A 25,991-nucleotide genomic window follows, 5' to 3' on the forward strand; every position below is an offset into this window, starting at 1 on the left:
GATTAAAAATAGTGACAAAAGGACTGTCCAGATAGCTCAACTGATCTAATGCACTACCATGCTGTGGGCCTAGATTAGTCTAACTTTAGGACTATTGTTCTTTTTGACAGGGATAATGTCAGTCATTTGGAGTCAGACAAGGCAAGGGGAAATGAAACATCCATTCTGTGAACCTCTGCATGGCTTTAGAATAGATTTTTTTTAACCACTCAGGTGATAATGTAATGATGGGTTTCAAAGCAACTTTTTTTGAACTTGGGAGTATTCACTGTGTATATGCTTTGCTTTGGACGGAGGGCAGGACAAAGCCATGCTTGGATATTCTACTGGCAGCCTCCTGTTCTAGGCCCATTGTCACCACCAAAGAAAACAGAGCAAGGAACCAAAACACTAGTCCAGAGATAAAAAAAAAAAAAAGAGAAAGTTTTTCTAACTTTTGAGAGATCCTAGATTTCTGAGCTTCACTGCAACATGCCAGAGCACTTGGATATTCCCTTTCAAGCTGTGCAAAAGAATATAATTATAGAAAGCTGAAGAAACCACCACTCATCCTCTCAGCCATAACAAAAAGCTCAGAGTAGTAAACCAAGTAGTTAAGGGAAACAAACACAATTTTCTCCAAACCAATGAAGGTTGGATTGTAAAAGTTAACCTCTTTCCATTAAATCAGTCTGAGTATTATGTCGCCTGAGGCTACCCCATAAGGCTCAATCCACAAAAAGGTGTATTCTTATAAATTACTTTTATATGATACATTCCTCTTTTAGTTCGACCTACAGCTTAATTCTATATTGAAGGTCCACAAAGAGATAATTGCTGGAACTACCCCCCCCCCCAAAATGTAGCTTTCTCTTAATGCAATTAAAGTATAGAGAGCACAGCTGTGATCGGCAGTTGGCCATTCTATAAGGATTATCACTAATTTTGTAGAAAATAGAATTTAGGGCACATTTTTGCATACAGTTAAACAAATAATATGTATAGGCAGCATCAAGATAAACATACAAGGACAAATTTATATACAGGTCTGAATAAAAATCACATACTGACTTTTTCATGTTGAGAAATCTACATATGTCTACAGAAGTGCACAGTGCTAGATTCTTTAGTACATTAACGCTTAAATATCACTGGAATTTATTTTTATTATTATTTTGCACTCAATTTTCTGTCTGATTTGGTTTGGTTTTGGGGGCAGGTGTTGTTTGTGTTTTTTGTTTTGTTTATTCTTCCTGTGGCCTTTATACCAATCCTGTCTACGGCCATCCCCGATGGCCTAAAAAGCACTAGGAGAGAGAAAATCTGTTGTCCAGGACTTGAAAGCTCATTCAGAGTGAGTTGGCACTCTGTACTGTTCAGTCACCTCATTGTTCAGGTGATCCTTGGGGTGGGGGAGGGAAGGGGACATGATTTTTTCTTTTTGGCCAAGGGTGTTACTGTATTTCACAGGCAATGGTGTCCATGGGTATACATGCTCCATGACTTCTTGAGAGCACTCCATCTCATTTACATGACTCTATTGTGGCAAGTCAATTTACCCAGATTTTGCACAAGGTGTACAGACAGAATGAGAATCTGTTTCTGTGTATGTAACTCATTCCACAGACAGTAGCAGACCTAATACATTATGAAGTTCTGGAAATGTTACAAGCATACAGAATCTACTACGTTATTCATCATGACTCTGTTAACGTAATTCCATTCCAGGCTGAAACTAAGAAATTATGCAATTTAAAAATTAAATTGTTTTAAGAATAGTACAGTATAGTTCCCTTAGGACCTTGGAAGGGATTCTCAAGTTAGTCAGTCATTGACCTGACATAAGTAATGGCTCAGAAGGAACTGTTAGATTCTATAAACTCAGTGGACATGCTACACAGCTGTCATCAGTCCATGTGCTTACAAATATGACATTTAAGAAAAACAATTTACTGTACCTATGTAATATCTCATTTTTAAAAGGAATGAATTTGACATTTTACAATTCAGAACAGCAAAACCAGTTAGAGCACATAGGGAGGGACTGGGAGCAAAATTTCAAGGTAAGTTAAATTTATCTTGGAATTACAGGAGTACAAATATTCTCAAACTTTTCAGCTTCCACTCACAGATGTGCACTCAAACAGATCATTTTTAAATACAATTTGGTGGACATAGAAATTGTTATGAGGATGAATGCTTGAAACTTATGATAAAAGTAGAGTCTAGGCTGAAATTTTATGGATTAACGAACCGCAGGACATAAAAGTTTGTAGTAGAATAGAAATGCTGACCAAGTTATGCTAACTATAGCAGCACAAATGGACCCACTGTAACAATGGAAATGTTGATCCCTCCTTACCTACGAAATACTAATGCAATCACAGTGGGGGGAAAAAGCATACAAACAAAAAATCCAACCTTCCATGAACTTTTAATGTATTTATTAGATCTTTATTGCACCATGTTAACAAGAGATTACAATGATTAATAAATATTTCAGTAACAGTTGCTAACGGATATATATTAAGAGTCTTACTGGGTAGTAGCCAAAGATTCCAATGTTCTTGATGTGCAAAAGCAGACAATGAGCAGTTAATTATTTTTGTTTTGGGGACTAAAGTGCTGAAAGTAGTTATGGTTATTTTCTTCTTCTGTATGGTTTATACTTGATTCATGATTTTACTAATGTATTATATAGGCTACATATAAATAAATAAAAACAATATTACCAAAATAAAAGAAAACAGCAGAAAACTGGAGGGAGAACCCCCTCCCCTCCCAATCTTTGTCATTTTCACCTAAAGCCATAAAACAGTACTGAGTATTTATTGTAACAGCTGAAAAGAACTAAGGAAGCATTGTTTCAATACTGAACAAAGTTTTCATGAAAAACTAAAAGTATTACATCAGTTCTATAGTCAAACATCATGCAGCATGGGTATTGTAAAAGCATGCTTGTAAAGTAGCAAATGACATCTATGGTGCTACTTGTGATCTTCAACCTTTTAAAAGCAAGTACCATTCAGCTACAATGAAATACATTCACAGCAACAGCCTGTAACAATGAAGTGCAGTTATGCCAAGCACATTTTTCCACTGCAATGTGGATATTTTAAAGGACATAGATTATTTGCTTAAAATCAAAATCTTTGTATGCCTTTTAGAATATAAACCAAACAGCCATATTTAGTATACGGTGGATATTGTAATCCTAGAGAATGTTACTTGTCTTGCAATGGTAGAAAAAACGTAGCCATTTCAGGGACCAAACTGATGGATAACATTTTAACTTACTGTAAGAGTTTAAACACATCTGCATCGCACATAGCTCTGGTATTAGAAGCAGCTGGTGTACTGATGCTTGTGCATACTGCAAGGGCATGCAGACCTAATAATTTAGCACACAGTGCTAGAGACAAAAATATTTCTACTGACCTTTTTGCTGTCTAAAGGACTGAATAGAGCCCGAATGGTGAACCATCTTCATTCATGGGAGCTTGACAATACTCAATCACTGAACTCGAGGGGGTCAAGATGTTTCAAATGGGAAATGGAAAGGCTCCCTGGCTGTATAGAATCTAGGAGCTTCTGAACAGCTATGCAACCCGACACCTGCTTTAGCAAGCACTTAGCTTGAAAGACTCCACTCCCCATTGTTGTCATAGAAACCAGAAAGGCTGGTCCAGCACCACACTCCCCTTAGCGGATGCTTAAGGAATAATTCACTACATCAATCTACCAGGAAAATGCAATATATTGTTTTTACTGAAGAGAAGTGTTTTGTTGCTTGAAGCATATTTTTTCAGATAAAGACAAACTCAAGCACTTTCCCTAGTTCTCAACATCACTGCAGCAGCAAACAAATAATAGTTTCCAATCTCTAGCCATGGGATGCCTCCAAGATACAAAATTATTCAGAAGTTTATATGGTCCTGACCATCAGCATATTGACTGAAGTAAAATGTGTTTTATAGATTCACTCCTACAAGTGTTTCCCCCAAATGACATGTTAATTTATTTCTGTAGTCCTTTTGTCTTTCAAAGCTCCCTACCTTTGTCTAAAAGAAATCACCTAATTAATAATTGTTTTAAAGACAGGTGGACACAGCGGTCACCTACTTTGTCTATTTATAAATTTTAAAAATTGCAAATGTACATACGTCTATAAAAGTGTATATTTGTCATTTCATATGTCATGTCATAAGATTGCAAACTCTTTGGGGAAGGAACTGTTTCTTCATAATAGGAAGCCCCAATCTTTACAGGGGCTTCACAGGTTTTATTGTATAAATACAGAAAGCACCCAAGATTGCACATCTATTTATATAGGTTCTGATATGGTCCCTATCACTGACATTCTGACGATTGTTTTTGCTCCGCTCCATGCTGTGTGGAAAGAGAAACATGTCAGACAATGTGGTGTTCAAATTTATGAGGAGACTTAATGCCTGTTGGGTTTTTCCACCCTCACCATCCCCACATGGTTTATATTACACTGCTCTACAGCCAAAATGCTTCTGAAATAAATGTAGTCAAACTTTACTAATTCTGGGTCACTGAGAATGAAAATGATGCTTAAAATTGTTGATTGGCTCTAGTTTTCAAGATATCCTATTGGGTCAGTATATACGACCCTTGACTTGGGAATGGCGGAGGATAAGTGAGTTATAAAGGGAAGGGATCTCAATTTAAACCAGAAATGACTAAAATACATCTTTGACTGGATCTATGAATAAATCTATGACTGGGTTTGGACAGTACTTGCTTTTTAGGCAAAACAATGAATGATGCAATCTGAAGCTGGTATTGCGTCATACATGATAAGAATTGCATCATGTTATTCCTAGAAGTCATGGATGACGCAATCATAACGAAGCTTACATCACTCTGCTGAACAAATTGCCCTATATCTGCTGTAGAAATCATACAGTGTCGTGCTCTCTTATTTGTCAGTGTTTGATTTTGCAAAGGGACACATTTCTGTTTAGCCAAAGTGAGCAGAGATGCCTCGTACTTGTGTGAACAGTGCAGATAACTTCTGCTATGTTTGTGGTGAAGTGACTTTTGCATCACAAAAGCGCAGTATAACCACTATGGTTAAGAAAGCCTCTCACCTTTATTTTGGCTGCAAAATTGGATATCAGGACAGGAGGTGGGCCCCAATCATATGCTGCAACACTTGTGCAACAAATCTTCGCCAGCAGTTGAACAGGAAAAGGAAATCTGTGCCTTTTGCAGTGCCAATGATTTGGAGAGAGCCAACAGATCATACCAGCAATTGTTACTTCTGCGTGGTGCCTCCAGTTGGGAAAGGTGTGTCAAAGAAGAAAAAGTGGACTGTGCATTATCCAAACATTCCCTCAGCTATACGCCCAGTACCCCACGGAGAAGGACTGCTGGTTCCTGATGCACCAGAATCATTCTCAATTGAGTCAGATGAGGAAGAGGATGAAACTTCTGGTCCTGAACCATGAATGTCACAGGACCCACATTTTCTCCCATCCTCCTCCTCTGAACCACACCTCATAACACAAGGTGAACTGAATGACCTTGTCAGGGATTTGGAACTACACAAGAGTAAGGCAGAGCTGTTGGGCTCCAGACTACAGCAGTGGAATCTCCTGGCAGGTGATGTTAGGGTTTCCATGTTCCGTGACTGTCAAAAGGATCTTGTCCCATTCTTCTTCATGGAAGGTGACCTTGTAGCCTGCAACAACATTGATGGTGTGATGGCAGCCCTCAACATCGTTCACGATCCAGATGAGTGGAGACTGTTCATTGATTCATCGCAGATGAGTCTTAAAGCTGTTTTACTGCTTAATGGCAATGTTTTGCCATCAATTCCAGTTGGTCATGCAGTCCATATGAAGGAAACCTATGACAACATGAAACAACTTTTGAGGTTCATAAACTATGATCAACATCAGTGGCAGCTTTGTGGCGATTTGAAGGTTGTTGCTCTCTTGCTTGGTCTGCAGACTGGATACACAAAGTACTGCTGTTTTCTCTGCGAATGGATAGTCGTGCAAGAGATTCCCACTACATCAAGAAAGATTGGCCACTCCGACAGTCATTGGAGCCTGGGAGGAAAAGTGTTCAGCATCCACCACTTGTTGAATCAAGGAAGATTTTGTTATCCCCTTACACATCAAGCTGGGTCTGATGAAGAACTTTGTCAAGGCCATTGATAAAACACAAGCAGCTTTCAAGTACCTCCATAGATTTCCAAGGTTAAGTGAAGCTAAGATAAAGGAAGATGTCTTTGTTGGTCCTCAGATTCGTGAACTTCTTCGAGATGATGCATTTGACCATGCACTGCGTGGCAAGAAAAGACGGCATGGAAAGCCTTCTAGTTAGTGGCAATAAATTTTCTTGGAAACAACAAGGCAGACAACTACAGGTTGTTGGTGGAAAACCTCCTCAAGGCATACAAAAGCCTTGGTTGCAACATGTCACTAAAGATACATTTTTTGCACTCTCATCTAGATTTTTTTCCACCGAACTGCGGAGCAGTGAGCGACGAGCATGGCGAGCGATTTCACCAGGACATTGCAACAATGGAGAAACGCTATCAGGGCAAATGGAGCCCATCAATGCTTGCAGACTATTGCTGGACATTGACAAGAGATGCTCCATTTAATGAATACAAGAGACAAGCCAAGAAGTGCCGAGTAGACACTGAATAGGACTAAACTATGTACATAATAGTTTTTTGCCTTTTGTTTCATAATCAATTTTATTTATATAACCCTTTTGCTGATTTTTAAAGTGTTACATAAGCAGGACAGGTGAAATACTATCATGTAAAGCAACCATAAACACATGAAAAGACCTAGGTTTACAATTTATGACTAAAACTCTACTATCTACACAATATATATAGACATAAAATGTAAAAACTTAAATATCTTAGAAACAGTAGCCAATCAGTTGTTTTAATTGTCATATTTGAATTCAGCACATCAGAATACATAATAAATAGCACATTTTATCTCTGAAGCAGACAACTTCTCAAAAATTGTAGACCAGTGTTATACACCTTTCATGGTGAGCAGCTTTCAATAAATTATCACTCATCCATTGTTTATCACTCATCCACTCTTCCATCTCCAGCACATGTCTTTTCTCTGATCTTCCTAGCTTACAATCAATCTTCTACTTTATTAGGTATTCCACTGGGAGTGGCACAGAAAAAGAACTCACACTCCTCTTCTTTCCAAATGGAAATAGATAGATCAGCTCACTTAAAGTAAGAAACATCCAAAGCCTTTTTATCAAACTTTAATCAAACTTAAGAGCTGAAAATATTTAGATAACTTTTCATTTGTTCATACTTCTGCACCTCTTCTGACCAGGAGATGCCCTGGACCAGCAAAAGAAAAGGGTGGGGGAGTGACGCTATCGGTCTGTGTTTTATTTCTTGATTTCTGATTAGAAGCACGAAGTACCAGAAACCTCATGAGAAAATCTATCCTCAAGGGATTTTAGCCCAGTTCTGTATAAATTGCCCAAAATTTACAGTGCTTATCTGAATTGCAGAACCTTTGCTGATTTCTTGTGCTGAACCTAATAGGTTCTCAAATGTCCATATACATCTTAAATCCAGTTTCAACCCCAGGCCACAGTTGAAATTCCAAAACTGCCAAGAAGAAAGGTTATTCTCATTGTATTTTCAGCTACAGCCAAAAACAGATGTGCTGGAAACCTGTTTTCATGAGCTTTATCGCCTTTGATGTTTCTTGGAATCTATACACTCAGTGGCTTTGTTCAATACCAGATTCTTGGTCCTGCTTCAGTGCAGGGGGTGGACTTGAGGTCTTCTTGGGGTCTTTTCCAGCCCTACAGTTCTCTATTATTCTATAACTCTGAGTGCAGTTACATGAGCTACAGCATTTTGGAAGTCCCAAATAAGCTCTCTCACTTTTATTCCATTTAAACTCAAGAAAACAAAGGCATGTATTATCTAACCCTTTTGGTTATTCTCCTCCACTGCTGTGTTACAGTAAGGATTTCAAACCCATCCAAAACTCCCAATAGCACTAGGTTTTCTCCACTGTCTCACTGAAAACTGGTCTACACAGGAAACACTGTAAAAACGACAAATTAGAGACCCATAGCTCCCAGCTCACTTCAGTCCTTCAGGTGATATGACAGGGCTCTGGGCAGCATTACTCTGTGGTGACCTGCCAGGCAATCTATGGAGGCGCCACATAGGGTGACCAGATGTCCCGATTTTATAGGGACAGTCCCAATTTTTAGGTCTTTTTCTTATATAGGTTCCTATTAAACCCCGCCCCCCCCCCCGGCCGATTTTTCACACTTGCTGTCTGGTCACCCTAGAGCCAGGTAAGTGAGCTGGCAAGAACCCAGGCAAGTTTCCAGAAGAACCCTGCTCCATGGCAGCTCATGAGGCAAGCTATAGAGGAGCCAAAGACCCTGGGAATTTGAGAGTCAGGGCTCCTAGACTCCTGGCTTCCTGTTGGCCTGCCACATGGGCAGCCAAAGAGCTGGGAACCTGGACTCTTGAGCCCCTTAGTAGGCCATTGGTCAGGCTGCCACACAGAGTAAGGCATGAGAGCTGGCAGGAAACCAGGTGGGGTTGCACCGGAACCCTGCCTGGTTTTTACTGCAACTTCATCAAAACAAGCCGCGTCTTTGAAACATTTTGATTTTGATGAAATCAGCATTCTCTGACAGAAAAATGTCCCATCAGAAAATTTCTGACTAGCTATACCACAAGGAGAACTGGGAGCTGGAGCCAAAGCTCTGCTCATTCTCCTCACTGTCAGGCCCACCAGTCTGGGGAGGAGACATAGCTCCGTGGATCCCGGATCCCCACCACCACTGCTACCTGTGATGGGGGTTCTTGGGCAGGAGCATAACCTGAGCCATGATTCCCACACACCGTGTTCCCAATAAGACTACACAACACACCAAACTAATTTAAAAATGTACACCACAAAGAATTTCAGTTCTAAAGAGATTATTCCTGTTGTTATTCCCATATTCCCATCACATTAAAAAATGCAGAGAGTAGGCAAAATAAGCCAAATTCTGCTGAGTTACACTGATATATATCCAAGAATACTTCCCTAGTTTAAGGTCAAATGAGTTTATCCTTATTTGCACTAGTGTCAATGAGATCATAATCTTGTCAGGTATTTTAAAATGTGAACTGGTGCCAATGACAGTAAGAAGGAATAAGCAAAGGAGGAGAAGCAGGGATACTTTTCATTTTAAAACGCAAAAGGTACACTGTCCTTCCCTGAATAAATCTCAGAGTCCTGCCTACAACTGGTAGATTGAAGTCTGTATTATTCATTCTCATGACAGACAAATTCCAGGAGAATTGATGGCTTAGAACATCGGTCTTACGTTCTACAAAATGAAAGGTATATCTGGTCCTCAAACATATTTCAAATCTGGGTGTAGGCCTCTGTAAAATGATGTGTTCTCAAGATGTATACACAAAGAGCATGCTATAAGATTTTGTCTCATGTTCTGCTGTCCATATTTATTATTTCCTTTAAAATTTGAATTCAGTGACACAGACAAGTGACAAGCAACAGAGGGTCCTGTGGCACCTTTGAGACTAACAGAAGTATAGGGAGCATAAGCTTTCGTGGGTAAGAACCTCACTTCTTCAGATGCAAGACAAGTGACAAAAGGACAAGAATAATAAAAGAAGGCCTCTGCTTAGCTACAGAACAGAGATGGTTAGAGTTTCCAACCAGTGTGGGTCAGGGCCATAGATGGTGGGTGAAACTTCCCCTGGGGTTGGCGAGCTCCTAGTCTTGCCTCTTCCACCCACAGCCACGCCCACACTCCACTCCTGCTCTGCCCCAGACCCCGCCCCCACCACCAACTCACCACCCATCTGCCGCTCACCCACCTGCTGCTTGCCTCCTCAACCCCCCCGCCAAACCCTTTCCCCACCCACCACCATCAGACCCCCACCACAACCTGCTGTGCAGCTGGCTCGCCGCTCACCCCCTCACCCTGCTGCTGCCTCTCCCCCCATCCCATGACACCCTCTCCCCTTTTCACCTTAGAGCACTAACAACATTCCCCAAGGGAACTGAACAGGCAACAGGTGTAACTCAATTGCCAGATGGATTCTCCTCTGTGTGGCAGGGAGTTCGGTGTATGCTGTATAGACAGAGACGAAAAGCCAGGCTACCTGTGCCAACCTGAAGCATAATCTCGCCTTTTGAAAAAGTGCTGGTCATTGACAGCCTGCATTAAGGCAGTAGTTTAGTCACCTTTCTTACACAGAATTACCTGCCAGACTCATTTACTTAAACTGGGTTTGAATAAAATGATTAGGTCAAGAAATAAACTCACTGGCTATGTCAGCTCCTTCTTAAGCCAGGTTAGCGGTTACTTCTGGGTACAGAGACTAACGGAAGGGTCGTCATTTGGAATCTGTTTTTAACCCCAATAACACATTTTCCTACAATATAAAAGCCAGCTGAATGTGGCCAAAGGCTTCCTGGGCATTGGCAAATGCCTGTTAAATGTCTTCATTACCACTTTAATGGCAAAGCTTTTTCACTGTGTAAAGTTACTCAGGGATCCCCACTGCTTGCCTCCTCACTCCCCCTGTCTGCCACTGACTCCCCGCTCACATTCTCTCTCTCACACACACACCCCGCGCGGAGGGGTGGGAGGTGCGGAGAACGCAGTGGCAGGTACCTCCAAAGGGAATAGGGTGGAGGAAGAAGACTGCAGGCAGCAGCAGCAAGCCATGGGAGCCTTGGGGAATGGTCAGAGCAGGGAGGGGAAGAGGCGGGGGAGGGGCACCACGGCCCAGGTGTCAGGCAGCAGGGATGGCTGTGGTAGGGGAAGCAATGCCTCCCTTTGCCTGTTATACCCACCGTCCATGGTCAGGGCTGACCTGGAAGTGATCATCTGTGAACACAAGAAATTAGTTCAGCCTCCATAGCCATTCAGCACTTAGCCACTCCACAGAGATGCTAATAGCAGTGCCGATTAGGAAAACATTGATGGTTTTTCATCTCCATTCTAAATGGGGAAAATATATTTTATTATTATATAAATACGTATTGTGGAATTTAACAGGGCAAACTGACCTATGGCCAGAATCTGCCGTTAATTCTCTGGAAATCTGGAGGTGGTCCTTTCACTTCAGTGGAGTTTTGCTGCATTTCCAGTGGTGTAGAATTTGGTACAATGTATTCTTATAAGGAGCTTCTTTGTCTCTCTCCTTCCATGCAACTGCTCTGGTAACAAGGTATAACCTCAGAGAACACTGAGAAACCCAGTGGAGGGGCTGAACAAGTACACAATTACAACCCAAATAAGGATTCTCTTCTCTAGCTGCTTTGCCTAATGAGATAGCTGATTAAACAACCTTGTTCATCTGAACAGTGCTTGATATAGATATTATACATATTATAGGGTTACCATATTTCAACAATCAAAAAAGAGGGAGGGGAGTCCTATCCCCATCCATTCCCTCCCATTTCCCACCCCCTGACTGCCCCCCTCAGAACCTCCAACGCCCCCCCCCCCCACGCTCCTTGTCCCCTGACTGCCCCCTCCTGGGACCCCTGCCCCTAACTGGCCCCCAGAACTCCACCCCCTACCTAAGCCTCCCTGTTCCTTGTCCCCTGACTGCTCTCTCCTGAGACCCCCCCACCCTAACTGCCCCCCTAGGACACTACCCCCTACCTGTCCCCTTACTGCCCCAACCTTATCCACATCCTCACCCCCAGACAGACCCCCAGGACTCCCACGCCCCATACAACAACTCTCCACCCCCTGAGAGGATCCCCAAATCTCCTGACCCATCCAACCCCCCCTGCTCCCTGTCCCCTGACTGCTCCGATCCCTCTCCACACCCCTGCTCCCTGACTGTTCCCTGGGACTCCCCTTACCATGCCCATGCCGGTCAGATGCTGGCTCCATGTGGAGGCAAAACACGCTGCCGGGCTGCCATGCACACAGCCCCTCCCCCACAGAGGGCTGAAGCAGCAGGAGAGGCTCTGGCTGGTGGAGGCCAATGGGAGAGGCTCAATCAGGCCCAGCCACCCAATCAGCCACGCCACACTCTGCATGGGGGCAGGGGCAGGGGGAAAATTCCAGACCTTTTAGCCTTATTACCAATTCCTCCCAGACGGCTGTTTAAAAACGAAAAAGCCAGAAATGTCTCGGGAAATACAGATGGATGGTAACCCCTCATATACTACTGCTATTGAACTCCAAGGGAGTTTCGAGATTGGCTACAATGGAAGCTGGACTAGCAGCAGTCCCTCCTATTATTATGTTAGTGCTCGTCTTCATTTGTGTTACTTCAATGCGAGTACAAACGGGAGATCATGCCACAGAAACTGGGGTAAACAAAGCACAGTTTAGTTCGCTCAGCAAATTAAACAACCCAAATATTAATGTAGCCCCTGGCCAGTTTGGGGGCTTCAGAGACGCAGCTCCCCCAGAGAGCAGCATGGAGGCAGAGACTAGAACTGCAGCTGAGACTGCCTTTCTCACCTGTGCTTGAAGGGGACACACGTATGATGGGGGCTGGCCCAGGAGCCAGACTAAGAAGCAGAGCAACCAGCTGCAGGCCCTGGAGAGACTGCATGTGGGCTGGACCATCACAGATATGTTAGCCATGTGCAGACAGACCCCATGTTTGGGCAGAGGAGGAGGAGTTACTAGGGTCAATGCTTGATTGGCATGCCTTGGAGACAAAACTGCAGGTCCCAGAGGGCCTGCACATGGCTGTGATATGTGAGCTGAGCCTGGGAAGGACCATGTGACCAAAGAGAGGGCTGGCTGCCAGAGGACAGGTTAGAGCAGCCGGAGAGGATGCAGCTCCTACGTTGCTCTCTGCCACAGAGGACAGTGCACCCGCAGCCGGGGATTCACACCAGCCAAAAGGGAGAGCTGTCTGCTTTGCAGCAAACCCTTCACAACAGGTTTCATCTCTACCACCTAGATAAGGCTTGTGGGACAGACTTTGAGGGGCTCACTAACTAGATTAACTTGGGTTGTGGGGTTTTAGTGATTGTTGCTGGAATTACTCATTTATCTGTATCGTTGACCCCTTCGCCTGTTCTCTCCCCATTCTTTTAATTTACACCATCCTTTCCAGGAATAAGTATAGTTTCTCTTTATTTCTTGGTCCTTGATTCTCTGTTCTCTCTCTTTCCTTTGCCAAAAGTACCTTAGAGCTACCAAAGAAAAGCTTTTTTTCTCTTTGTTGACTGTATATTTACAAAGCTACATAAGGGTCCAACTTCAGGAAGGGCTTGCCTACACTAGAAAATTCTGCTGCTTTACCTACCGTTAAAGTACTACAACTCCCCTAATAGTGATGCAGCCATACCAGAATAAAGATATTTTAGAGCGGTATAGATATTCCCATATAGGAAAGGGAATAGTTATACTGATATAAATCACCTTTACAACAGTTTAACTATATCCACATTAGGGGCTTTGAATGGTACATTGGCAACAAAATCACACCCCTAACTGACAGTTGTACTGGTAAAACTTTTTGGGGTAATAGGGTTGCCAACTTCGGTTGGATGAATTCCTGGAGGTTTCATCACATGACATTATCTTTAATTAAAGATTAATCTTTAATTACTAGAGACTGTAGGACAATCCTGGAGGGGGCACCCCTAATTGTAGACCAGGCCTAACTGTAACGTATAAATAATATACTGCTTGGGCAGTCCAAAGATTGATGTAATAACTGAAAAATCCTCCGCACCTCTTCAGGCCAGCTGAGCAATTATTTTTTGAACGTCCAATGAAGGTTGAATATTTGTTTGCATTTTGGGTGAAGGTGCAGAAAGAAATGAAGTCATATGTATTCCAACGCATCTGTCAATCCTAATAGATTTCTGTGTTTGCAGCATAATAGGTAAAGCAGCTCCTGCATCTCTGTAGCTACAGCAAAAAACTGCTCCCAGAACTATTGCACCTTCTTGCTAACAGACAGCACTGAAGCTGATGCACAGCAGGCAATAGCAAATGGCGCCTAGCCAAGTTGTCTCCTGCTGAACAACAAGTACAAGGAAACTAAGCATTTGCCAAAAGGAGATCAGCAAAGCCACTGAAGAACAAATTTTATTCTCAAGCTTCATATAAGGTATTAAAAGGGTGGTGGTGGGAGGGAGAATGGGCGGTGTTAAACTAAAAACTAGATCAAAGTAACGGAATGTCCTTTAGGGGAGAAGAACACAATAGCAATATCAAATTATGATAGATACTGTAAAACTGGTAGGTTATGAAAACGTGAACAGTATTTATAATGTAATCTTCAAACAACTTCTAGAGCTTTATCATAACAAGTGTCAGGACTTCTGCACATAAAAGTTATATCAAGTAGAGGCCTGAACAGAGGTCAAAAATAAAAGATGAACACTATGTTCTGGCGTTATGTAATTACTTAAATATGAGGAAATTCTTGCAATAAAGGGTTTGGAAATAAACGCAGCCAGAGAAAGAGACATGCATACAGACACATCGATGTGTCTCACTTTCTGAAGCTAACTATGGAGCTCTTTTCTTGTATTTGGACAATCCTTGAGCCCATCAAATGACCATGTAAATGTGCAGATCATACAAAGAAAATATAGGAACATTCTGACAACTTGTCCCAGAAGGGTGAACTTGTCCCTTAGAGTGAAAGCTTTTCCTACTAAATAGCAATTCTTCTTTTGCCTTCAGAAACTTCATGTACCTTTTGTGGAGCAAAACAAGTTAAAACAAATATTTTAACTTGTAAAATATTTAAGAAATACTTTTTTTTGCTCCTTTGGTTCTTTTCTAATTGTAAAGCTCTATTTTTAGCATTGGAGTACACACACAAGACTATAAATTTGACAGCTGGGATAAAATCTGCAAAGAGAAGCGAAATGTGCCTATAAAGAGTTTAAATTAAGCCCTTGTTATTCTCAGCTGAATAAGTTTGAAGATAATGTTGAAACATGGATGATTGGAAACATCTCCTTATAAAATAAACGTAGGTCCCACTCTAATTAGAATAGCATTTTGGAGCACAGAAAATAAGAGCAATTATGAATCAGTGGCTAAACAGGCAGGTGAAACTCAGGGATTTATGTATCACAAACAAGTACCACAAGGGCCCTGAAACTTATGATAAAATGTATTTTAAAAGTCTACATCAGCACTCAGCATCTATAAAGAAACATTCCATCTTCCAAAAATCATTAGTAATAGTAGCTAATCCTCATAGCTCTGCTCTGTGAACTATTATCTTTCATTTGAAAGGAAGACCAAAATCAAAACTGTGCATCTGAAATCCAGATCTGGACCTGAATTTGGTATAGCTATCAAACAGCAGAAACAATATACTATATCCAAAGTTGGGGGTTGAAAATGCACATCTGAATTTTCCGCAAAGTTTGGAGTATTCCGTTTTGGCAATCAGATATGTTTTTATTAGCGACAGATCTGATCTGCAAACTCAAGTGTTTTGGTTCAGGCCTTTATATTTATTTTACAGTGTCAAAACAGAGACAGAAGGGTTTAGCCACAAGGACAATCACTGTCAGGACAGATTAGTATGTAGAAGTTCCTAGTACCCAGTCTTATGGTCTCTTTCTGTAATAATATTAATGATAATCACAGATTACTTTATTGCAATGGGAATATTGTCTGATTAACGACTGCTGGATTGAGCCCTAGACCTACTTCCAAAGTATCTTTGTGCATGGGGAGAATGTTACTTTATTTGGGAAAATGGGTAAATAGGCATTGCGAAACAGACATTTTTGGCAGTATAGAACATTGTGCTTCTGTAGCATCTTTCATCTCAAAATTTAAATAAACTCTTAATAGCCCTGTGGCAAGTGATTTATAAAGGTCATTTCTCCTACAAATGAAACATAGCCATCTCTAAGGTAGACCACAGCAACTATTTAACAATACCCAGAAACAAGAAGTACCAAAGAAATAACTCAGTTCAACTGAACCTGCAGTGGAGATTTAGATAGGTTACATGTAATCACCAGATTTCATATTGTGGTCAGGTGGACACCCCTACTTATGAACAGTGCCTTGGGATTTTGAGTAGCTTGTTAAGAGTGCAATCAAATAAGTCCTCCAGGTACAGAGATGGCAGTCTTCATTTAGATTTTGGTTTCCTGTGACACACTTCTTGCTGAAAAGCAGGAAAAAAAAAAGTGGCCCAGGACAGGACAGTCACAGGCTGCAGTGACACAGAGTAGTAGAAATATGCTAGTTCATTTATCTAGATAGTTCTGTTCAAGGGTTTAGCTTGAGACCACTATGCTCATCAGTACCAGGATTGGAAGGCACAGCATGCTGAAAGACCCAGTGAAAGAGGTTACTTTGCAGTGGCTGCTACGGAGGCAACTGCAAGTGAGGATCAGGGGAAATGCTGAGGTTCAAACAGCAATTTGAACTGTACATGAAACTCACAGGGCAAATAAACTGGAGGATGAGCAATAGATTGCTCTTAACAGTGGTAGGCAAAGTAACCTTAGATGGACACAATGCATTCCATACAGATGGCGGAGTGGGGGAGGAGGAGAGAGAGGAAAGCTTTGTAGAAACAATGAAATTTTTTTTGATGATTATTGTGCCCTAGGAAAAAAAAAAGTTACTTATGAGAGCCATATATTACTCCTGGGGGAATTCTGTGCCAAAAATTAAAAATTCTGCACACAATATTTTAAAATTCTGCAAAATTCTGCCAATTTTATTTGTCAAAACAACACTACATAATCAGTTTCAATTATTTGGTTATTTATTTCAAAATACCTGTCACCAAGTATGTCTGTAACAATACAGACACACAAAATTTCCCCCCAGGAGTAGAGACTTAAAGAAACCTAATGAGTTTAAAGAGTCTTAAATGACCACCCAATTCCTGTTTCTCTGCCTCCTCCCAGAGCCCAGCTGAGGGGCTAGACATCTGCACCCTCTTCCCCCTGAGCCCAGCCACAAGGCTTCCCCTTGCCCAGATACTAGTACCCTCGCTTCCCCCACAGAGCCCAGCCACAGGGCTCCCCCTAGCCCAGACCCCTCAGAGCCCAGGGAGGACCGGACGATCTTTATCCGAGGATATTGAAGGAATTGGCACGGGAAATAGCAGGCCCATTAGCAATAATATTTAATGAATCTGTAAACTCGGGGGTGGTCCCGTTAGACAGGAGAATAGCAAATGTGGTTCCTATTTTCAAGAAAGGGAAAAAAAGTGATCCGGGTAACTACAGGCCTGTTAGTTTAACATCTGTAGTGTGCAAGGTGCTGGAGAAAATTCTGAAAGGGAAACTAGTTGAGGACCTTGAGGTTAATGGCAATTGCGATAAATTGCAACATGGTTTTAGGAAGGGCAGATCGTGCCAAACGAATCTGATCTCCTTCTTTGAGAAAGTAACGGACTTATTAGATAAGGGAAATGCGGTGGACCTAATATACCTGGATTTCAGTAAAGCGTTTGATACTGTACCCCATGAGGAATTATTGGTTAAACTGGAAAACATGGGGATCGATATGAAAATCCAGAGGTGGATAAGGAATTGGTTAATGGGGAGAATGCAGCGGGTCGTATTGAAGGGTGAACTGTCAGATTGGAGGGAGGTTACTAGTGGAGTGCCTCAAGGTTCAGTTTTGGGACCCATTTTATTTAATCTATTTATAACTGACCTCGGAACCAATTGCAGGAGTGGGCTGATAAAGTTTGCGGATGATACAGAGGTGGGAGGCGTTGCAAATTCGGAGGAGGATAGGGATATTCTGCAGGGAGACTTGAATGAGCTTGTGAATTGGAGTGTCAGAAATAAGATGAAGTTTAATAGTGAAAAGTGTAAGGTGATGCACTTGGGGATGACTAATAACAATTTCAGTTACAAGTTGGGGACGCATTGGTTAGAAGTAACTGAAGAGGAGAAGGACTTAGGGGTCCTTGTAGACCGCAGGATGACTATGAGTCGACAATGTGACGTGGCGGTGAAAAAAGCCAATGCGGTCTTGGGATGCATTAGGCGAGGTATATCTAGTAGGGATAGGGAGGTGCTGCTTCCGTTGTATAAGGCGCTGGTGAGATCTCATTTGGAGTACTGTGTGCAGTTCTGGTCTCCCATGTTTAAAAAAGATTAACTCAAACTGGAACGGGTGCAGAGAAGGGCGACTAGGATGATTAGAGGAATGGAAAACCTGTTGTATGAAAGGAGACTAGAGGAGCTTGGGTTGTTTAGTCTGACAAAACGAAGGCTGAGGGGGGATATGATTGCTATCTTTAAATATATCAGAGGGGTAAATACAAGGGAGGGAGAGGAATTATTCCAGCTTAGTACTAATGTGGACACGAGAACGAATGGATATAAACTGGCCGTGGGGAAGTTCAGGCTTGAAATTTAGACCAAGGTTTCTGACCGTCAGAGGGGTGAAATATTGGAACGGCCTTCCGAGGGAAACGGTGGGGGCGACGGACCTGTCTGGTTTTAAGATTAAGTTAGATAAGTTTATGGAGGGAATGGTTTAATGGTAAAACATAGTAGCCAAGGAATACCAAGCAATGGTGGGTAAATAATATAATGGCTAACAGAGGTCAGGCTAGAGACTCTTGCCTAAATGCTCGGGGTCTTACTGATCGCCATATTTGGGGTCGGGAAGGAATTTTCCTCCAGGGTAGATTGGCTGAGCCTCTGGAGGTTTTTCGCCTTCCTCCGCAGCATGGGGCAGAGATCACTAGCAGGAGGGTCTCTGCCAACTGAAGTCACTAAAACACAGGATTGGGGACTTCAACAGCAGAGTCCAGGGAAGGGGTAGGGACGGTTTTGTGGCCTGCAGCATGCAGGGGTCAGACCAGATGATCATAATGGTCCCTTCTGACCTTAAAGTCTATGAGTCTATGAACAGCCGGATGCTCGGTCCCAGACTTGCAGGGAGTTTCCTGTGTGCCACCTTCTCCTTCCCTGCATTGGTGGTATAGTGGTGAGCATAGCTACTTTCCAAGCAATTGACCTGGATTTGATTCCCAGTCAATGCAGTGATGTGATGTTTTCTCTGCTGGGAATTGGTTTAATTTCAGTTACCTTGTATCAGTTTGGGGGAGGGATAGCTCAGTGGTTTAAGCATTGGCCTACTAAACCCAGAGTTGTGAGTTCAATCCTTGAGGGGGACGTTTAGGGAACTGGGGTAAAAATCTGTCTAGGGATTGGTCTTGCTTTGAGCAGGGGGGTGGACTAGATGACCTCCTGAGGTCCCGTCCAACCCTGATATTCTATGACATGTGGGGAACTGCAGCTGCCAGGAACCCTCTAGCTCCCACCTCTTCCCCCTGGTAGTGTCTTCTATGTGTGAGGGGCTCTGCTGGGTCCAGCAGTCCTAGTTGCAGCCAGCAGCACTGCAGCCCATTTCTGTGAGGGAAAGGAAATTCTGCACACACAACATTAATTTCTGCAAAATTCTGCAGTGGTGCAGAATTCCCCCAGGAGTAATATATTCAGGATGGGAGCACAGAATGAAAGGGAAACAATACAGGAGTTTGTCAGACTTAAAACTAAAATGTGAGTCCTGTGAATATAGAATATTAAAAAACTCAAGACCGACCAGATTGTACTGGGCTGTAACAGTAAAAAAGTCCATGATGTTCACTAAGGGTGATGAATCTGACACCAAAAGGAGCAATATGTATATGCCAAGCATCACTGAAATTGAAAGCCTAGAAAAAGGGGCAGTTCACATGACTGAATCCTATAGTTAGGCTTGGCAGAATTTGATTTTTCTTCATAATTTTAATAGATGACATCAATATTTATTTTAAAGCCATTTTTTTCAATTTAAATGTTCACAATTGCAGGAAATTATGGGGATGTCAGATAATTGTATAACAGTAGGCACTGAGATTCAAAAAGTTAGAGTTTTATAACACTTAAAATACGAATGGTCAGCATCACCTGTAAAAATGTACAAGTAAATATCCTTACATCAAGCTCCAACAAGTTCTCAAGCAGCATTTTCTTACTTTCCCTATTTGTATATTTTGACTATCATTCATGGAAATATTTTTTGTTTTTTTGTATGTATAATGAAATTGACATTTACTAATAAAAATTTAATCCTTCCAGGCCTAAAACTAGCTAAACCATCAAGAGAAAAAGTTAACAGAAATTAAATTGGCCAAAGACCGAAACATGGAAAACGGGGAAACAATGCCAGCGATGAGGCACCCACCAATCATGCAAATATGTAAAAACTAATAAATCTGTAGAGAAAGCAGTAAAGTGCATTAATTAAGAGCAGAAAGGGATTCTTAAGCAAAGAGGAAGAGCTATTCTTAGGGACAATGATGGAGGAGGCTGAAAACTCAGAAAAATGGCTAATTGAAATGTGAACAAATGCCACTTATGTGACTGAAGTAGAAGGGACCATTGTGATCACCTGATCGGACCACCTGTGTCACACAGGCCCTAGAACTTCCCCAAAATAATTCCTAGAACATATTTTTTTCCCCTAAAAGTCTAATCTTGATTTACAAATTGTAAGTGATGAAGAATCAACCATGATCCTTGGCAAATTGTTCCAATGGTTAATTATCATCACATTCAATAATTTATGAATTATTTCCGGTCTGAATTTCTTTAGTTTCAACTAGTCACCCCTTAACCTCCTATATTAAGCTAAACAGATTTGGCCCTTTGAGTCTGTCACTATAAGGCCTGGTCTACACTACGAGTTTAGGTCGAATTTAGCAGAGTTAAATCGAATTAAGCCTGGACACGTCCACACGACGAAGCCCTTTTTTTCGACTTAAAGGGCCCTTTAAACCTGTTTCTTTACTCCACCTCCGACGAGGGGATTAGTGCTGAAATCTGCCTTTGCGGGTTGGATTTAGGGTAGTGTGGATGGAATTCGACGTTATTGGCCTCCGGGAGCTATCCCACAGTGCTTCATTGTGACCGCTCTGGACAGCACTCTCAACTCAGATGCGCTGACCAGGTAGACAGGAAAAGCCCTGCGAACGTTTGAATTTCATTTCCTGTTTGCCCAGCGTGTAGAGCACAGGTGACCATGCAGAGCTCATCAGCACAGGTAACCATGATGGAGTCCCAGGATCGCAAAAGAGCTCCAACATGGACTGAACGGGAGGTACGGGATCTGCTCGCCATATGGGGAGACGAATCAGTGCTAGCTGAACTCCATAGCACTAAACAAAATGGCAAAGTATTAGAAAAAGTCTCAAAGGCCATGAAGGACAGAGGCCATAACAGGGACACACAGCAGTGCCGCGTGAAAATTAAGGAGCTAAGGCAAGCCTACCACAAAGCCAGAGAGGTAAACGGAAGGTCCGGAGCAGAGCCGCAAACATGCCGCTTCTACGCGGAGCTGCATGCCATGCTAGGGGGTGCAGCCACCACTACCCCAACCGTGTGCTTTGACTCCATCAGTGGAGAATCACGCAACAAGGAAGTGGGTTTGGGGTACGAAGAAGATGATGATGAAGACAATGAAGATAGTTCACAGCAAGGAAGCGGAGAAACCAGGTTTCCCCAACAGCCAGGATGTGTTTATCACCCTGGACCTGGAATCAGTAACCCCCAAACTCACCCAAGGCGTACTCCCAGACCCTGAGGGCACACAAGGGACCTCTGGTGGGTGTACTTTTGTAAATATTACACATGGTTTAAAAGCAAGCATGTTTAATGATTAATTTGCCATGGCAATCGCGGCCAGTACAGCTACTGGAAAAGTCTGTTAACGTGTATGAGGATGGAGCGGAAATCCTCCAGGGACATCTCCAGAAAGCTCTCCTTCATGTACTCCCAAAGCCTTTGCAAAAGATTTCTGGGGAGGGCTGCCTTATCCCGTCCGCCATGGTAGGACACTTTACCATGCCAGGCCAGTAGCACGTAGTCTGGAATCATTGCATAACAAAGCATGGCAGCGTATGGTCCCGGTGTTTGCTGGCATGCAGACAACATCCATTCCTTATCTCTCTTTGTTATCCTCAGGAGAGTGATATCATTCACGGTCACCTGGTTGAAATGGGGTGATTTTATTAAGGGGATATTCAGAGGTGCCCGTTCCTGCTCGGCTGAACAGAAATGTTCCCCGCTGTTAGCCACGCAGTGGGGGGGAGGGATGAAGTGATCATCCCAGAGAATTGGGTGTGTGTGTGTGGGGGGGGGGGGTAGTTGGGTTTGTGCTGCATGTTAACCCAGAAACCGCAGCCTCTCCTTTTACATTGCAAACCCATTTTAAATGGCCAACCCAATGGGTGCTTGGTATGGGAAATGAGGGCGCTGCTGTTTGAAACTATTTCCACATGTTATGAAGGTTAAAAAAGCCAAAAGACTGTGGCTTACCATGGCTGCCTGCAAGCCGAATTCTGTTGCCTGGCTCTGCATGAGTGATCTCTCAACCAAACCGTCAGGCCCTTAATATAAGAGGAAAAATGCGACCTTGTAACAAAAGCACATGTGCTGTGTAATGTGAACAGCAAAATTGAACGTGAAAGAGTGTATCCATTGTTCTCTAAAATGTGTCTTTTTTAACCACCTCTCCCTTCTCCTCCACCAGCTGCAAATGTTTCTCCTTCGCAGAGGCTAGTGAAGATTAGAAGGAGAAAACGGCAGACTCGTGATGATATGTTCTCAGATTTCCAGATGTCCTCCCATGCTGACAGAGCACAGCAGAATGCGTGGATGCAGTCAATGTCAGAGTGCAAAAAAGCACAATATGAATGAGAGGAGAGGTGGCGGGCTGAATCGCGGGCTGAAGAGAGCAAGTGGTGGGCTGAAGAGGATAGGTGGCATCAGCTTGCTGACAGAAGGCAAGAGTCGATGCTCCGGCTGCTGGAGCATCAAACTGAAATGCTCCAGCGTATGGTTGAGCTGCAGGAAAGGCAGCAGGAGCAGAGACCGCCGCTACAGCCCCTGTGTAACCAACAGCCCTCCTCCCCAAGTTACATTGCCTCCTCACCCAGATGTCTAAGAACGCGGTGGGGGGGCCTCCGGCCACCCAGCCACTCCACCCCAGATGATTGCCCGAGCATCAGAAGGCTGGCCTTCAAAAGTGTTAAAGTTTTAAAGTTTTAAACTGCAGTGTGTCCTTTTCCTTCCCTCCTCCCCACCCCTCATGGGCTACCTTGGCAGTTATCCCCCTAGTTCTGTGATGAATTAATAAAGAATGCATGAATGTGAAGTAACAATGACTTTATTGCCTCTGCAAGAGGTGCTCGAAGGGGGGAGGGTGGTTAGTTTACAGGGAAGTAGAGTGAACCAGGGGTGGGGTGGGGAAAAGGGTTCATCAAGGAGAAACAAACAGAAGTTTCACACCGTAGCCTGGCCAGTCTCAAAATTGGTTTTCAAAGCTTCTCTGATGTGCACCGCACCCTACTGTACTCTTCTAACCGCCCTGGTGTGTGGCTGCGCGTAATCAGCGGCCAGGCAATTTGCCTCAACCTCCCACCCCGCCATAAATGTCTCCCCCTTACTCTCACAGATATTGTGGAGTGCACAGCAAGCAGCAATAACAATTGGAATATTGGCTTCGCTGAGGTCTATCCGAGTCAGTAAACTGCGCCAGCATGCTTTTAAACATCCAAATGCACATTCTACCACCATTCGGCACTTGCTCAGCCTATAGTTGAACAGGTCCTGACTACTGTCCAGGCTGCCTGTGTATGGCTTCATGAGCCATGACATTAAGGGATAGGCTGGGTTCCCAAGGATAACTATTCGCATTTCAACATCCCCAACGGTTATTTTCTGGTCCGGGAAGAAAGTCTGGTCCTCCAGCTTTTGAAACAGACCAGAGTTCCTGAAGACGCGAGCATTATGTACCTTTCCCGGCCATCCCACGTTGATGTTAGTGAAACGTCCCTTGTGATCCAACAGGGCTTGCAGCAGCATTGAAAAATACCCCTTGCGGTTTATGTACTCGATGGCTTGGTGCTCCGGTGACAAGATAGGGATATGGGTTCCGTTCTATCGCCCCACCACAGTTTGGGAATCCCATTGCAGCAAAGCCATCCACTATGACCTGCCCATTTCCCAGAGTCACTACCCTTGATATCAGCAGGTCTTTGATTGCGTTGGCTACTTGGATCACAGCAGCCCCCACAGTAGATTTGCCCACTCCAAATTGATTCCCGACTGACCGGTAGCTGTCTGGCGTTGCAAGCTTCCACAGGGCTATCGCCACTCGCTTCTCAACTGTGAGGGCTGCTCTCATCGTGGTATTCTGGCACTTCAGGGCAGGGAAAAGCAAGTCACAAAGTTCCATGAAAGTGCCCTTACGCATGCGAAAGTTTTGCAGCCACTGGGAATCGTCCCACACCTGCAACACGATGCGGTCCCACCAGTCTGTGCTTTTTCCCGGGCCCAGAATTGGCGTTCCACGCCATGAACCTCCTGCAGTAACACCATGATTTGCGCATTGCTGGGGCCTGTATGTTGTGAGAGGTCTATGTCTATGTCAATTTCCTCATCACTCTTGTCGCCGTGCTGCAATCGCTGCAATCACCTCCTCTCCTGGTTTTGCTTTGGCATGTTCTGGCTCTGCATATACTCCAGGACAATGTGCGTGGTGTTTATAGTGCTCATAATTGCCGCGGTGATCTGAGCGGGCTCCATGATCCCAGTGCTATGGCGTCTGGGCTGAAAAAAGGCGCGAAACTATTGTCTGATGGAGGGAGGGAGGGGCGAGTGAGGACATGGCTTACAGGGAATTAAAATCAACAAAGGTGGCTGTGCATCAGGGAGAAACACAAACAACTGTCACACAGAATGGTCCCCCCAAAGATTGAAATCAAAACCCTGGGTTTAGCAGGTTGTTGATTTCACGGAGGGAGGGGGAAGCAAATGAATACAGAACAAATCTGGTCCATCTATCTTTTACATCTTAGGCTGCCAGCAGACGGTACAGCATGACTGATAGCAATCGGCATCTTCTGGGTGCTTGGCAGAAGATGCTGTATTACAACTGCTAGCCATCGTCGTCAAGATGGTTCAATAGGACTGCCGGCAGGACTGAGTCTCCAGGAGACAAAACGTGTCTGCCCAGGTGCCTCTGACCGAACTCACTGAGGAATACGATGATGATGGATACCAGTTGTAATACACCATCTACTGCCAAAAAGCAAGGAGCTGCTGCTGTGAAGCAGTGCAGTACCACATCTGCCATCACCCAGATGACATATGGTGACAGTGAGCTGAGCGGGCTCCATGCTTGCCGTGGTATGTTGTCTGCACAGGTAACCCAGGTAAAAAGGCGCGAATCGATTGTCTGCCATTGCTCTGATGGAGGGGGAGGGGCCTGACGACCTGTACCCAGAACCCCCCGCGACACTGTTTTTGCATCATCAGGCATTGGGATCTCAACCCAGAATTCCAATGGGCGGCGGAGACTGCAGGAACTGTGGGATAGCTACCCACAGTGCAACGCTCCGGAAGTCGACGCTAGCCTCGGTACTGTGGACGTGGTCTGCCGACTTAATGCACTTAGAGCATTTTATGTGGGGACACACACAATCGACTGTATAAAACCGATTTCTATAAAACCGGCTTCTATAAATTCTACCTAATTTCATAGTGTAGACATACCCTAAGACATGTTTCCTAATCCTTTAATCATTTTCATGGCTCTTTTCTGAACCCTCTCCTTCTTGAATTGTGGTCACATAATATTCCAGCAGCACTTACACCAGTGCCAAGTACAGAGGTAAAATACCTCTCTACTTCTACTTGAGATTCCCCAGTTTATGCATCCAAGGATCTCGCTAGCCCTTTTGTCCATTGCATCACGCTGGGAACTCATTTTCAGCTGATTATCCACAACACCACCCAATTTCCCCCCTGGAGTCACTGCTTCCCAGGATAGAGTCTCCCATCCTGTAAGTATGGCATAGATTGTTTGTTTTGAGATGCGTACATTTACGTTTAGCTGTATTAAAACATGTATTGTTTGTTGTGCCCTGTTTACCAAGTGATCCAGATCACTCTTCATTATTTACCATTCCTCAATTTTTGTCTCACCTG

General features: G+C 43.5%; 1 protein-coding gene across 8 annotated transcripts in view; it reads right to left on the bottom strand.

Moving 5' to 3' along the window:
* ANO3 (anoctamin 3) overlaps positions 1-25,991 on the bottom strand; it is a 390,311-nt gene that overhangs the window by 211,353 nt on the left and 152,967 nt on the right. The window contains exon 1 of one of the 8 annotated variants that reach the window (XM_065592542.1): positions 3,418-3,640. The exons of 6 other annotated variants lie outside the window; for them this stretch is intronic. In XM_065592542.1, the coding sequence (XP_065448614.1) occupies positions 3,418-3,469 (52 nt within the window). In that variant the 5' untranslated portion in view covers positions 3,470-3,640. Of the gene's footprint in view, positions 1-3,417; positions 3,641-25,991 lie in introns of those variants that run through there. One more of the 8 variants, XM_065592541.1, reaches the window with a different exon arrangement.

Source organism: Chrysemys picta, chromosome 4 (genome assembly GCF_011386835.1).
Source record: "Chrysemys picta bellii isolate R12L10 chromosome 4, ASM1138683v2, whole genome shotgun sequence".
NCBI classification, from domain to species: domain Eukaryota; kingdom Metazoa; phylum Chordata; order Testudines; family Emydidae; genus Chrysemys; species Chrysemys picta.